We start from the raw sequence: 12866 nt of genomic DNA on the forward strand, positions 1-12866 counted from the left end.
CAAGCTCCTCGATTTATCATGTCATACTAAAACAAAACGTACTAACTCTGTACCAGGGCCAAGTCATATAACATCCTATAGAGTCAGAGGATAGACCAGCTTTTCCATGCTAACACGCCGCATATAGTCTTCACTCCTCCCACTCTTCTCTCAATCACTAACTTGTATAGAACCAAGAAGCGCGAAACCATCCGAGGCTATCCTATCTAGGCCACCAGGCATAATCCGTACGGGATTCGGCTCGAGCACGGTCTCACCGCGCTCAGCCCCCGAGCTCAGGAACTTGTAAAAGTCTACCGCGAATTCTCGGGCTCGCGGGTTCGCCGGTATGGTCAAGTCTTACCTGGGAGTCAGTAAATGCATCCATGCGTTTTATCCGCATGGGAGACAGGCAACACAACGAAAGAATGGATGGTAGGTATTGGGAACGGATATATCAACTATACCGTTTAAAAATTTGACCTCGACGTCAAGCCCCTCCCACACCGCGCCGTACTCCGGCTTCACCCGCATCGCGGTCGTACCGTACCCACCATTCGCGGGCGCCCGAATCACCGCCAACCGCCCGCCGCGCGAGCCGAACGTACGCTCGACACTCGCCACCGTGTCGCCTTCCGATATGCAGTCTACCGCGTAATCTACGCCTCGCCCGCCCGTCGCGGCGCGCACCTCCGCGACCCAGGTTGGGGAGTGGTAGTCTACGAGGATATCGTATGTGTACGGGGGTTGCCGGAGCGGGATGTGGTTAAAAGCGCTGGCTGAGCCGACGAGGCGGATGGGGCGCGGAGATGGGGACGGGGACGTGGGTGTGAGGGAGGTGAGGCGCAGAAGTTGCGCGACGTAGAGGCCGAGGGAGGTGCTGGAGCCGTAAATCAAGACGTTGAGGGGGTCTGTGGGGGTGTGGTTGGTGATGATATCCCCAGAGCGGAGGGTGGAGTTGGAGGTAGAGGAGGAGGGGGAAAAGGATGTGCTAAAGGGACATTGGCAGACCTAACCGCCCGAAGACGGCCTGCGCGGCGGTTTACCCGCACATGCTGATCGATGAGGCGCTCTCGAGGCTCATGTGCGAGGGTGCGCGCCACACGAGGTCCCATGGGATTGTAACGTACTCGGCGAAGCGTTTGTGGAGCACGCTGGATTCATGAAATTTAGTTCATCATACCCTTTTCGTTGCTTTTCTACTGCTATATAATTACAGAGTAGGGAAGGGGGCCAACTTACCTCCCTGCAAGAACCCCGCCACACGCACCCCGACCGGGATCTTTTGTGCGTCTGCGGCGGAACCCCGGTCGACGATGGTTCCCGCGAAGTCGGTCCTGAGAATGCGCCGCTCCTGCGTGGTGATCAGGTGCGCGGCGAACATGCAGTCTACGGGGTTGAGGGCCACGGCGCTGACGCGGATGAGTAGCTCGGTTGGGCCGGGGGTGGGTATGGGGAGCTTCTCGACTTGGATGGAGGGTGAGAGTTTGCATGGTTGCTGTGATGGACTGGGGAAGACTGAGTGGACGAGGGATAGGGAACACGCGCGATACGTATAGAGGAAGAAAGGGATGTTTAAATAAGGAACGCTGGTTTGACTTGTGACTATAGTCGAACTGACCACGATGGCTATTCAATCCATCTCTTTCGGCGTTAAGAGGAACTAACCTCTAGCTTATTAACCTATACTCTTGAACAATGTTAAGTCAACTGCTCTTGTAATATAGCGTAAGCTGAGTCTATCTAGGTTGGGGTGAGCGTCTATCTGCCATGTTATGTCGAATGTTTGCGCCCTGTGGCCTTGCTGAATAATAGGTTCGTCTGGCGGGTTTCTTCCCGCTTAGAATCCCGTAAACGGGCTTTCGAAGGAATTCGCCCGCCGGATATGTTCTGTCTGGTTATTGGACGACAGCGCCCTTCAGGAGCGCCAAGACTCTGACTTCCTAATCAAGAAGTCGCTGCGTGTTCTAATTGGTTGGACGCTTGACGGGGGCTGAGATGATCGGCTGAATACAGGTCGCATGATTGAAGATTGCTTGGTCTTGGTAAACATTACGTATATTTTATCATATTTGCTGGATTTCCTAAATATGACACGGATGCTATATAATTCGAGTAACTGAGAAGCCAAAGCGGAAAACTCCTCACGTAAAGGGAGATGGGCAGGTAGTCAACTAAAAGAACGGAACCTGTCCTCGCGGATATCTCAAACATGTGTCCAGCGGCGTCGACTTCCATGTCGCGCTCAATATTACCCGTTACCAGACCCCTTTCCGTATATGGTACAACTACAAGATCCCTGACCCAGGCCTAGGCCCAGACTTAGGCCGTGCTCGGTTGTATTCGATGTCTATCCTCGTTTCCTTGACGATGACTAACTTCTGGCTCGACGTTTCGTCGACCTGGTGGTTATTCTCCCACGGGTGACGATCCGCCTGACAAGTCGTCACCAACGTATTGCCGCGGGGAGCTGCCTCCATATTCCGCGTCCGTACCGGCCGAGGGGGTGGAGAAGGGGGAAGGACGGCAGGGGGAGGTGTAGCAGGAGGGAATTGTCGGTAGTTGCAGCGACTTATGGAGGGGCTAACTTCCAGCTGATGGTCATGACGATTGTTGAAGTATGTGAGCTTCATGCGCCGCGTTTCGGTTCCGTACGTGAATTTTCGGAGTAGTGGCTGAAGGGGAGGGAGGGAGCCTGCGATGACTCCAATGCCGCACTCTGCGACAGACCAGACGATCAGGTTTCCTGCCTTTTCTATAGCATTGTTAATCATTGGAGATGCTCGCGGGGAATATAATGTGTTATAATGAGGTTACTTACCAAGTCCATCGCTAGGTTGGACGTATATGTGTTTATAAATATGTATATAAGGTAATCGGACGCATGTAGAGACGCTGGCTCTGTATGATTATATGGATTAGTTCTTATCTTGAAGATCTGTAGAGTGTGATGATTTTCAAAAAGGGGTTCAGGGGTAACGTACAGGGCACCAAGAGCGAGGACGAAAATAAGCGACGCCTTGACTTTTAACCTCATATTTAAATTCCACAATAAAACTGCTGGAAGTATCGCGCACATCCAATCAGTCAATATAGAAATAGTCGCGACGGTAATAGACATCGCGCCGACGCGCAAGGTCCCATCGCACTCGTTGAAGTCCAAGTCCCAATTAGCCGCGATGGGCTTGCACTGCGTCAGCACGGACGCGAATCCAAATATCCCGGCGAAGGAGCTGAGGGCTATAATGCCCCATAAAGGCACGACGAAGCGCTTCTCTCTTGTTATACGTAGGAGTGCGACGCAGACACTAGCCTTAATGGTTGGGACACAAAACTATGCGCTGTGATATTAGACAATTATTCCATCATTGTTGAATGAATGAACATACCATATAAAATACTTGGAATATGAAGAAATCTGAACACGGGCAAAATACAGGTAAGTTGAAGCCTTTTTGATGTCGCAATCTAGTTTGAAGGGGAAATCATACACTTCAATCCATTCTTGTACGTCGCACCTGTTGGGTCATATTGCACAATGACCTTGTCTGTGGCGCCGAGACCCGAAAGACAGCCGATGTGGGCAAGGACGCAACAGGTTATGAATAATGCCTATATTGAATAACATTGACACATTAGCTATCATTACTGAAATTGACATGGCTTTTCCCATGAATTAGAGACCGATCGAAGACTCACGAGTGCCACTACCATCAGATAATCATCGTTACCGATCGCGCCGTTCCTGAGTCTCACCCAGAGTCGTAGGGTGACGATGATTATGGACACGACGCCGAGAACCACAGCAGATACCTCAGTTCCGACTCCGTGTCCCTGTGGCATCTCGATCTGAGAATTTGCCATGGTTCCGGATTCCCGCCTTAGGATTAGGCCTAACACACGAGAGCTCATTCAGCCTCTGCGTCCGAAAGGAGGATTCGAAGTGATATATACAAGTTGACATTCAAAAACCTCGCAAGTCCAGCGAGCCCTCGAGCATTCACCTACTTGGTATACTCTATCTGGATCGATATCGCCATCCCTTCATAACGTGGCAACCAGAGATATCCATGACAATTTTTTTTCTTGATATACTGGGCCTCATTGTATCGCTCGAGGGGAAATATCAGCAGGCCAACTGACCCGACCCATCGTAAGCGAGAAAAATATGACATGTCCCCAGACAAGCGGAAACGTTTTTCTACTCTACGTGCGTGATCCTAGGGGCTAACGATGGGGCATTGAAGAACTTTTAAAAGCACTAGTAATTCATTTGAGATCCCAGACAGCCTTAAGAACTATAGGTTAGTCCTCCCCAAGCTGAGACACGGATTAAATGAAGCTTACTCTCCCAGTTTAAGTAGAAGAGGTTCCGTAGGTAGCGGCCGAGATATAAGTTGGTTGGTCAACTTTGGTGGTTTGATCGTGTAGGTATCGTACCACAGCTATGGTTCCGGACCCTCGTTTGTTTATAAGGCTTGCAAGACTAGCAGACTGGTGAGATGTTTGATCCCAAGGGAGTGGATACGACAAGGTCCATGGTTGCAAATATAATCCCTCAATGCGGCGCGGAGGCCATCCGGTGGCCCGCCGTCGAGCCCTGGGCCTTCAGCAAATGTTTTGCATCGGGTGGTAACATGCTGAGGTAAGGGAATAAGTGGTGCGCATAACATAGCTATATATAATGAGGCTTACCTATAACAGTCAACCATGAAACTGAAATACAAAATCTATCTGGTTGGTGAGAGCGTTGCATCCAATAGATTGGTAATTACTTAACGGATATGGATTCCCGTATTCCGAAGCCCTAGCATTCATTGGATAATCTTCTTCCGGAGGGCGATTGGTTTACAGATATATTGGGACCGCCTCTTAAGATGTGTTCAAGGACTGATGGAGGTTATCAACATAAAATAGGGGGGTACAGACGCAGTTACATAACAATAGTATAGTAAATAGGCTCATATATAGCGATTCCATAGGTAAACCGGGCTGAGCCTAACCAGAAAGTCTTATTTAACCTTCTTTATCTATATGAAGCTAATAACTAACACTAATGACGTGTGAATAGGACCTTGGTTGTATGAGAAATTATACAACATATATCTGTTCCCCCGTGTCGCTACTGTGGACTGCCCTGCTTTCACACTTATTCACTGGGTGCATCTCATTACTGACGCCGAGCGAGAGATAGGGACCAGCGGCCCCGTTCGTTCCGTGGCTATTTGAAGTTCGAGCCTTACTCCAGATGTCTGGTATATGTTTCAGCAATGGTCGCAAGGCTGCCGCGGATGCCGCGAAGGTGGCTAGCCCTAACTCGATATCAGCCCAGAGGAGTAGGTCGTAATGTAAGGCTTGGGCCGCCTCGCCTTTGGCTGTCGACAGCCTAACTATGATGACCAGCTTGACGATAGTAGCAGAACTTGCACTATAAAAGGAGTTAGTGTTAATCCACGAGTTGATTTGTCTCGTCTTATCTGCCCCATATAGGGGTAAGACAAATGCGAGAAAGGGGTAAAAAGGAATTGGGGCCTACAATGCGCCTAACCCTAGCAACAGGATTACGGATATCTTCAATTTCGTGTTCATGCGAGCCTTTCTGAGTATATATATCGGTAACAGCGCGTAGAAATAGTCGATGAAGATGTTGGTGATGGTGCGGAAATAACCAACTTGCGTACATGCCTTACTGCCGGCCCAGTTACTAGAGCCACTCTGAGCGCAAGGCCACGAAGCGAATATCGTCATTACTATAGTCCATATAGTTACGATAGCCATAGACCCTATCAACACCCAGCGTAGGTGCTTCGTTGATGCTAAACGGTAGAGAACCAATGCCACAGCTAGTTTTACTAGACCCGCGCTGATGTATAGTGCCAACTGGTTGGCGAATAAGAACTGGAAGTAAATAGTACTTTATCAGTTCCTCAGCTAGTTTCAAGCAGGTCAGGTGAACCATTTACCTGTGTCGCCTTAGTTTTATCGTAGTACGGTTGTTGGTCTAGAGCAGCATAGCCGTATCGTATAGACGTGAAGCCCATGGCGCAGGATATAACGAACCCAATCTAGCAGCCGCACCACTGTTAGCAGAATATTCCAAGTATACAGGTGTCGAAAAGGCGAGAGATCACATATGTAATAATGAGCACGACGTCGTCTAGTCCGAAACCCCGCGTAAGCATCTTTGTTCGAACATAGAGGCGGGCAGCTATGGCGATAGTATCAACTATTAAGAAGACCACCATAGCCGCGATGATGTCGTCCCGATGACCCATATTTGTTCCTGGTAGTTGATAGGGATCAAGCGGCTCGTTCAACTCAGTAAGCTAAGCTGTAAGCACATCGATGGCGTAGAACAGCATTAGTATATGATGACAAGACTAAAGAGAGGGTGTGGGGGGCGCTCCGTAACTTATCCAAGTTCAGTAATCAGTGTATTATGACTGATAGATCGAATGAAACACACCAAGAGAGGTGATGCGGACGAGGAGTATTACAGGTCCTACTTAGTCATTGCCATCTCACGATACATGTCCTTGGGAGCCTCAGCTCTCTGGATTGTAACCACACAATACGTAAGTCGTAAATAAGCATTTCAGCTACACTGGCGAATGGTATGACTTCTAGCCAGGCACACATGATTCCTTACATCGCTAGATGGCCGAGGGGTTTGGAGATTGAAATACATAGATGAAAAGCATAAGAAGATGGAGGGACGTCCGGACAGCCGTTTCAGCTTAAGAAACCGAAAGCTACCCCATGTCTGTTACTTAATACACACACGATCGGCGCAGGTCGGCTGTCAGCGGTAGCGAAAACGGGTATGTTGCATGCTAGCTTCGTAGGTTAGGGAGGGCAAGGCTTGCGGGAGCTGAACGCCAGTGTAACGCTGTCTTCTGTACATCATTCTTTTTCGCGAGGCAAGGTAACATTTCAACTTTCAATGGAGGAAGCATCTCGCATCTCTCCTGCTGAACAGCTATAATATAACATGATGTTACATTCTAAATCGAGCTACCGAAGTTCGATACATGGATGGAAAATGAGCGTTCGCCCGACGCAGCCACCAATAGCACGATTATGAATATAAATAGTTGAATAATGAAAATCACTCACTGCGAGCCTTCTGCACCTCGCTACCATCGAACATGTGATAGGTAGGACGGGTTCTCATAACGACGCTGTGGCGTAGAACAATGGAACTGTATACCGAAACATGGCATCGCCTACTGAGATCTGGATATACTTGAGCTACCTCTTACCTATTTCGTGTTATAATGCAATGTCATGTTTGGGTCTTTCCTCACTTTTCCCTCGTATGTATTCCAATGCAGCAGTAAGCGAATTGGCATCGTTGGTGGATGGTTGACGAGCAAACCCATCGCAGTTACGTACGGCTGAGCTTCGAATTATTTGCTGCAAGAGAGAACACCCGCGTGACGGACTCATCTCTGACTCGTCAACCCCTTGGAAAGAAAGAAGTGGTGATGAGGGGTAAAGGTATTCGATTGCATGGAAGGCTTCTAAATACCACCCTCCTTTAGCAAAGCGCCCCTCCATGTCTTACAATGACGGAATAATAGCAGGCCGTTTGGAGGTGGGAGGGTGGGAAGACATAAAAAGCAAGTTGTTGTTTGCCTAGATTGTGATTGGTAGCGGAACAAAGAGCGGGAAGCTGGTGCTTACAATGTAAACTGAGCACTCTCACAGAATGAGTAACGGTAGACACCAAGGTATATAGATTTTAATCCTATCTGTTGAAATCTTGAGATGTACATATCAATTCTTCCCAAAGCACCGGTGAAGATTCTCTCGTACGAAGAGCCAATGCGATGATTATAATATCCACACCTTTATGATCTCCCCTAGCTTTTGATGGGTCCAACGAGAGGCACAGCAAACAAATGCATATCCCGGACGGGAATATGATCAACGTAGCTCCTATGATAGATTAAATAAGTAAACGTAAAAGCTTTCCGTATTTTAACTACCACATGCATTAGGGATAATTATAAGAAGAGAAACAATATAATACAAACATATCGGCTTGAAAAGGCGAATTTCGGCATCCATTCCGGAGCCCAGCGAGACGGGATGATCTTTGTCCTTATCCTTGTCGCCAAAGCCTCACTGCCGCCGATCCGGTGAGCTGGTAAGTTTTGGTGCCGCATGGCCAATTTCCCCAGCGATCCGGCCGAGACGAAAAACAAACCACCAACACACGTAATACATTAATTTCTACTCACCTTCCCTTCCCCTTTTATCTTCTCGCAACAACGCCCTTTCCCAACGTTCCGTGGCACATCCATGCATCCCGCCCGGTCGAAGGTTCCTAACGTCCTCGCGGTGGCCGCCTAGTGCAAGACAAATCCCAATCGATTTGTGAGAACTGCATAACTTCACGGAAAAAGGGACGAATCATTCCAGGAGCAAGGATATCAAGAGAGACAAAATGAGGGTCCCAACACTATCTTGCCTCGCAGAGGCCGTCATCGTCTCGTCTCTCTTCGCCAACCTAGCAGCGGCCCAGGTGAAGTACTCGACATGGATGGCGTCAAGCATCATGTCGCGCAGCCAGGGCATCATGACAGGAAAAGGCGGCTCGTCGGAGCTGCTGCAGGCGGGCATCACGCAGCGCGCGCTCACGGCGCTCGTAGCGCAGTACCCGCACGACAACGTGACGGCCGGCGCGCGCGCGTACGTGCAGCGCAGCGCCGCCTCCGTCGCCCCCTTCACGCTGAACGCGAGCTACGACGCGCTCGCGTACCCGCTGGACCGGCTATCGACCGGCAACGCCATGCTATCTCTATACTCTGCCAGCGACGCCAGCACGTCCACTTTCCGCCCGGCCGCCGACGCCCTGCGGCTTAGCATCGACCTCAACCGCCGCAACCCCGAGGGCGGGCTCTGGTACTTCACCTACCCGCAGTGGAGCTACCTCGACGGCATGTACTCTTTCGCGCCCTTCTACACTGTCTACACCGTAGGCACGGCCGGTAGCAGTGGTAGTGACGCAAACGCGACCGCCGCGCTGGACGACGTGGATTTCCAGCTCGATCTGCTGTGGACGCACACCCGCAACGCGACGACGGGGCTCCTGGCGCACGGCTACGACGCCTCTAAGACGGCGGTATGGGCTAACCCGTCGACGGGCGCGAGTCCGCACGTGTGGGGCCGCAGCCTGGGCTGGTACGCGGTGGCGCTCGTCGAGACGCTCGAGGCGCTGCCCAAGTCCGCGTGCACGGTGCGCGGCAACGTGCTCGAGAAGCTGCGGCTCCTGGCCGGCGCTCTCGTCGAGGCCGTCGACCCCGTGACCGGCGGCTGGTGGCAGGTCCTGGACCAGCCGGGCAGGGCGGGGAATTACATCGAGTCGAGCGGCAGCGCGATGTTCGCGTACGCGCTGCTGAAGGGCGCGCGGCTGGGGTACCTGGGAGGCGCGAATGCCACGTTAGCTGCCAAGGCGACGCAGGTTGGCGTCCGCGGCCACGGGTACCTGACGCAGACGTTCTTGGTCAAGGAGGCGAACGGCACGTTGGGGTACAATGGGACCGTGTCGGTGTGCAGTTTGAACTCGACGGCGAGTTACGAGGTTAGTGACGTGACGTCTAACGCGCATACACACGCTAGGGACATTCCACGAAAAGAGAGGCTAACGTTTTGGTTATAGTATTACGTCGGACAGCCCATCAACTACAACAGCGTGCTCGGATCCGCTGCTTACGTACTCGCCTCCCTCGAGGTTGAACAACTGCAGATTTCATGAGTGACGAGTCAATGCTGCTGTGTACATACATAGCAAAACTGCGTAGTATCTGCTAATATATAATATAATGAGGTCCAGTAAGCTTCTAATGTGTTGAGACTTGGTAACTGTATTCTATGCTATTCCATTCTGATTACCCCGGCTCATTCCACTTGTCCGGGTTAAATGAGGGCTGGCTTTAAGACTGACTTGAATTGTCGGCAACATTACACACCCCGATCTAACTTAGTGTGAAGGTACATAAAAGTTGTTATGCTAGGGCCCTACGGAGCACAGCTACAGCCTTCTTACATATACATTACCTCGCAGTAAGGAGTGAAATAGGAATGAAAACGAATCAGATGTGGCGTCCACGATACCACTTCTATGGCTGAGTATCAACTACCTATTCTAATAGTATTGAACGCTTTCGGCTTGAGCTTCTCTTGATAACCTATCTTTATAGTCAGACGGACGGGGGTTTCAGTAAGAAAACACTGATTTGAAGGTTCAGAGAGAAAACTTGAAGGACCTAAATATTGTGGTATGGCCTAAGGTGCCCCTTTTGAGCTAGACTCGGGAAAGGGTAACCCTATTCAGATTCAGAAATTTTGAAGAGCAAATGTTCTCCCTACCTGTACCTAGTAGCCAAGAAGCACCTAAGCAGGCTGTAAAGCCTCTCTCGATGACCTGCAAAATAATTATTCTTAAAGATTATCAGTACCAGGAAACCGGTTCCTTAGGTGAATGTCTTAGATGAAAGACCTTAAGTAAAGGTGCGGGACTCCTCATGCGCACCAAATAGCACGTGCTCTAAGAAGTTGGGACGAAACCTCGCAGGATCATAAGAAGATTGTTCGACTTGCAGGAACCAGAAGAAATCCTCGTGGTCTGCGTAAGCCGTGGGCTAGATCCTCTGCAACGGGTACCTCGTACCAGAAAGCGGCCTCGTCCGTCTCGTTATCTCGCAGCCCTCGTGGAACCGATCATGCAGGCTGTCGCTACAAGAGACTCGTCTCCATCAAATATATATTAGAGTGATCGAGGTGATAACCCAAATTGGTGATTTTTGGTTCGTCGAGATGAACTTATATGAAGTTTGTGCCATCGGGTATTGTTCCGTAAAGAGGCTGAATGGCCTCGTCAGTTTTTGTGGGGCGGTACCATCATCGACTTGGACAGCAACCACCAATCATAAGAGAGGTTCCCTTACTCAACACTTTAAATACTGAATTGTCTTTGGCTTGAGCCTCGGCTTCGCCAAAGTATACTGTGCCACATCTTGCCTATGGCAATATGCGTATCATAGTATCCTGCAGCCTAGAACGCGTGAAAGTCAGGGGATAGAAGCCGCTGTTTCGCACAACCTTGTGATTCTAGTCATATCCAGCAATTCTTGGCCAAAAATTGCTTCTCGGAAGGCCTTGAAGAGGAAGGTGACTTTTCTCATGAAGTCTCACTGATGAAGGACTCAATATCAGGATACCGGCTCTCTTCGGCCCTTCACGATAGGAGACAGCCGCTCATGCTATAATGAGCTGAGGGATAGTGTATCATGCCACCAATACCTTCCGCTGTCTCATTTCTCCAGATCCGTCGACATAAGAGACAGAGATTCAGGAATGGCCGTCCAGTTGGATGACCATAGTGGATGTCGAAGGGCTTTAAACATCTCTATCACTGAGCTTGAAATTTCTTCCGGATTTTGGACAGGCCGTCAACAAGCTTGATAACACTCTTGTAAGATGAAACATGGGTAAAGGCCATGGCCTAGACCTAATATATAAAAAGGTTATTCCGAAAATAGCTCCAGGCCTTCACAAAGCGAAAAACCCAAGACAGCCTTTAATATAACCGTACCGTGAAAACTGATCCTCGAAGCTGCACCTCGGAAAGCGTCGTCTCATCGTATGCAGTCATTGGCGCATTAGGAAGACATGACACGCCCCGGGAGGATGGAAAAGACAAGGGAAGAAGTGGTAACCCACTTGGAGCATGGCTGCTTGAACGGGTGACAGTCGCGAGGTCTCCAATCATGCAGGTCCAAGACTATTTAAAGATGAGAGATCGAAGATAGTGATAGATAAACGACGCGTGTATATAATAGTCTCTATCCGCGACTGAGTTTAGGTTGATCATCAGGTCCTATACCATCATTAGCTTGTTCTTCATCAGTGAACGCGAAAGCTCATAATCATAAATATCATCTCTCCGAATATCAGGTGAGCGACTATTTGCATTATAGCAAATTCAGTGGAGCTGATTGGTTGAAAAAGCAAATAAATTAAACACTCAAAATGAAGGCCTTTGTCATTGGGTTTCTCGCGGCTGTAGCCAGGTAAGAGATCATATAATCCCTAATCAAACTTGAAGATGAGCCTCACAAGGCTAACGTTAATGTAGCATCGTCGGTGCCAGTCCTGTGGCCGAAGCGGAGCCCACAGAGCCAGAACCTTTTTGGCCGCACCCAACAAGAACGTTGAGCCCAAGCTCATTGAGCTCTTCGACTTCGACATCATTTATCATCAGCATCACTACACTGCCGGGCAACTCCCCCACTCCCTCTTTCGGTGCTTGCCCAACGGTGACGCATACAACTCGGCCAAGCGATTGTACTCCGATGCTTTGCCCAGTACCTGGTTGCACGGAGCAAAAGGAGTTGATTGTGCCATGCGGCTGTTCGGGAGTCAAGACGGCTCTTTTTGTTGATGGCTGCCAGACAGCTTGCCCTGCGGGATGTATAACCAGGCTTATGACTCTCACCGCAGCTTGCGATAGTCAGACTCCGGCTCCAGTGCCAGCTCCGACAGCGGTCTGACGAGAGAAATCGGCTAATTAGCCTATGATAGTTGGGAGGAAATGGTCTTGTGTTCCATTTACCAAAAGTTGTATGTTCATGCTTTTAGTCAACAGTAATAAATAAGCGAATTCTATTGCCTTTGCTTTTGATGATGAATGATAATTGTGAGTCAAGTATAAGTTGAAGTTGGGAAGTCCGCAGTTAACCTTAGGAAACCTTCCAATACCAAGCCACGAAGTCGTGCGCTAGTCATTCACTAGAATGGCACTACAACGGATGAGTTTCTAGCACCGGTATTGCTGTGGCGTAGTGGCTTTCCAACTACCTTCCAACCTTCCCAGGGCA

The 12866-nt window shown here is 49.7% G+C and overlaps 4 protein-coding genes across 4 annotated transcripts; 2 read left to right on the top strand and 2 right to left on the bottom strand.

Moving 5' to 3' along the window:
• Window positions 1-75: 75 nt before the first annotated feature.
• On the bottom strand, window positions 76-2865 carry F4807DRAFT_450356 (GroES-like protein; the record flags this gene model as incomplete). The annotated part of the gene is made up of 6 exons (XM_048000117.1): window positions 76-149; window positions 189-338; window positions 447-970; window positions 1026-1133; window positions 1218-1446; window positions 2862-2865. The coding sequence occupies 6 exons, from the start codon at window positions 2863-2865 to the stop codon at window positions 76-78; spliced, it is 1089 nt and encodes a 362-aa protein (XP_047857298.1).
• A 2205-nt stretch (window positions 2866-5070) lies between these two features.
• Window positions 5071-6254, bottom strand: F4807DRAFT_457577 (uncharacterized protein; the record flags this gene model as incomplete). The annotated part of the gene is made up of 4 exons (XM_048001064.1): window positions 5071-5407; window positions 5516-5877; window positions 5943-6044; window positions 6111-6254. 4 exons carry the CDS (start codon window positions 6252-6254, stop codon window positions 5071-5073), a joined length of 945 nt encoding a protein of 314 aa, XP_047857299.1.
• Window positions 6255-8431: 2177 nt separating this feature from the next.
• On the top strand, window positions 8432-9742 carry F4807DRAFT_457578 (glycoside hydrolase family 105 protein; the record flags this gene model as incomplete). The annotated part of the gene is made up of 2 exons (XM_048001065.1): window positions 8432-9568; window positions 9647-9742. 2 exons carry the CDS (start codon window positions 8432-8434, stop codon window positions 9740-9742), a joined length of 1233 nt encoding a protein of 410 aa, XP_047857300.1.
• A 2178-nt stretch (window positions 9743-11920) lies between these two features.
• On the top strand, window positions 11921-12720 carry F4807DRAFT_414423 (uncharacterized protein). Its single transcript, XM_047996972.1, has one exon. The coding sequence runs from the start codon at window positions 12342-12344 to the stop codon at window positions 12537-12539; it is 198 nt and encodes a 65-aa protein (XP_047857301.1). The 5' UTR covers window positions 11921-12341; the 3' UTR covers window positions 12540-12720.
• The last annotated feature ends 146 nt before the right edge of the window (window positions 12721-12866 follow it).

This window comes from Annulohypoxylon truncatum (genome assembly GCF_022578515.1).
Source record: "Annulohypoxylon truncatum strain CBS 140777 unplaced genomic scaffold F4807scaffold_6, whole genome shotgun sequence".
Classification (NCBI taxonomy): Eukaryota; Fungi; Ascomycota; class Sordariomycetes; order Xylariales; family Hypoxylaceae; genus Annulohypoxylon; species Annulohypoxylon truncatum.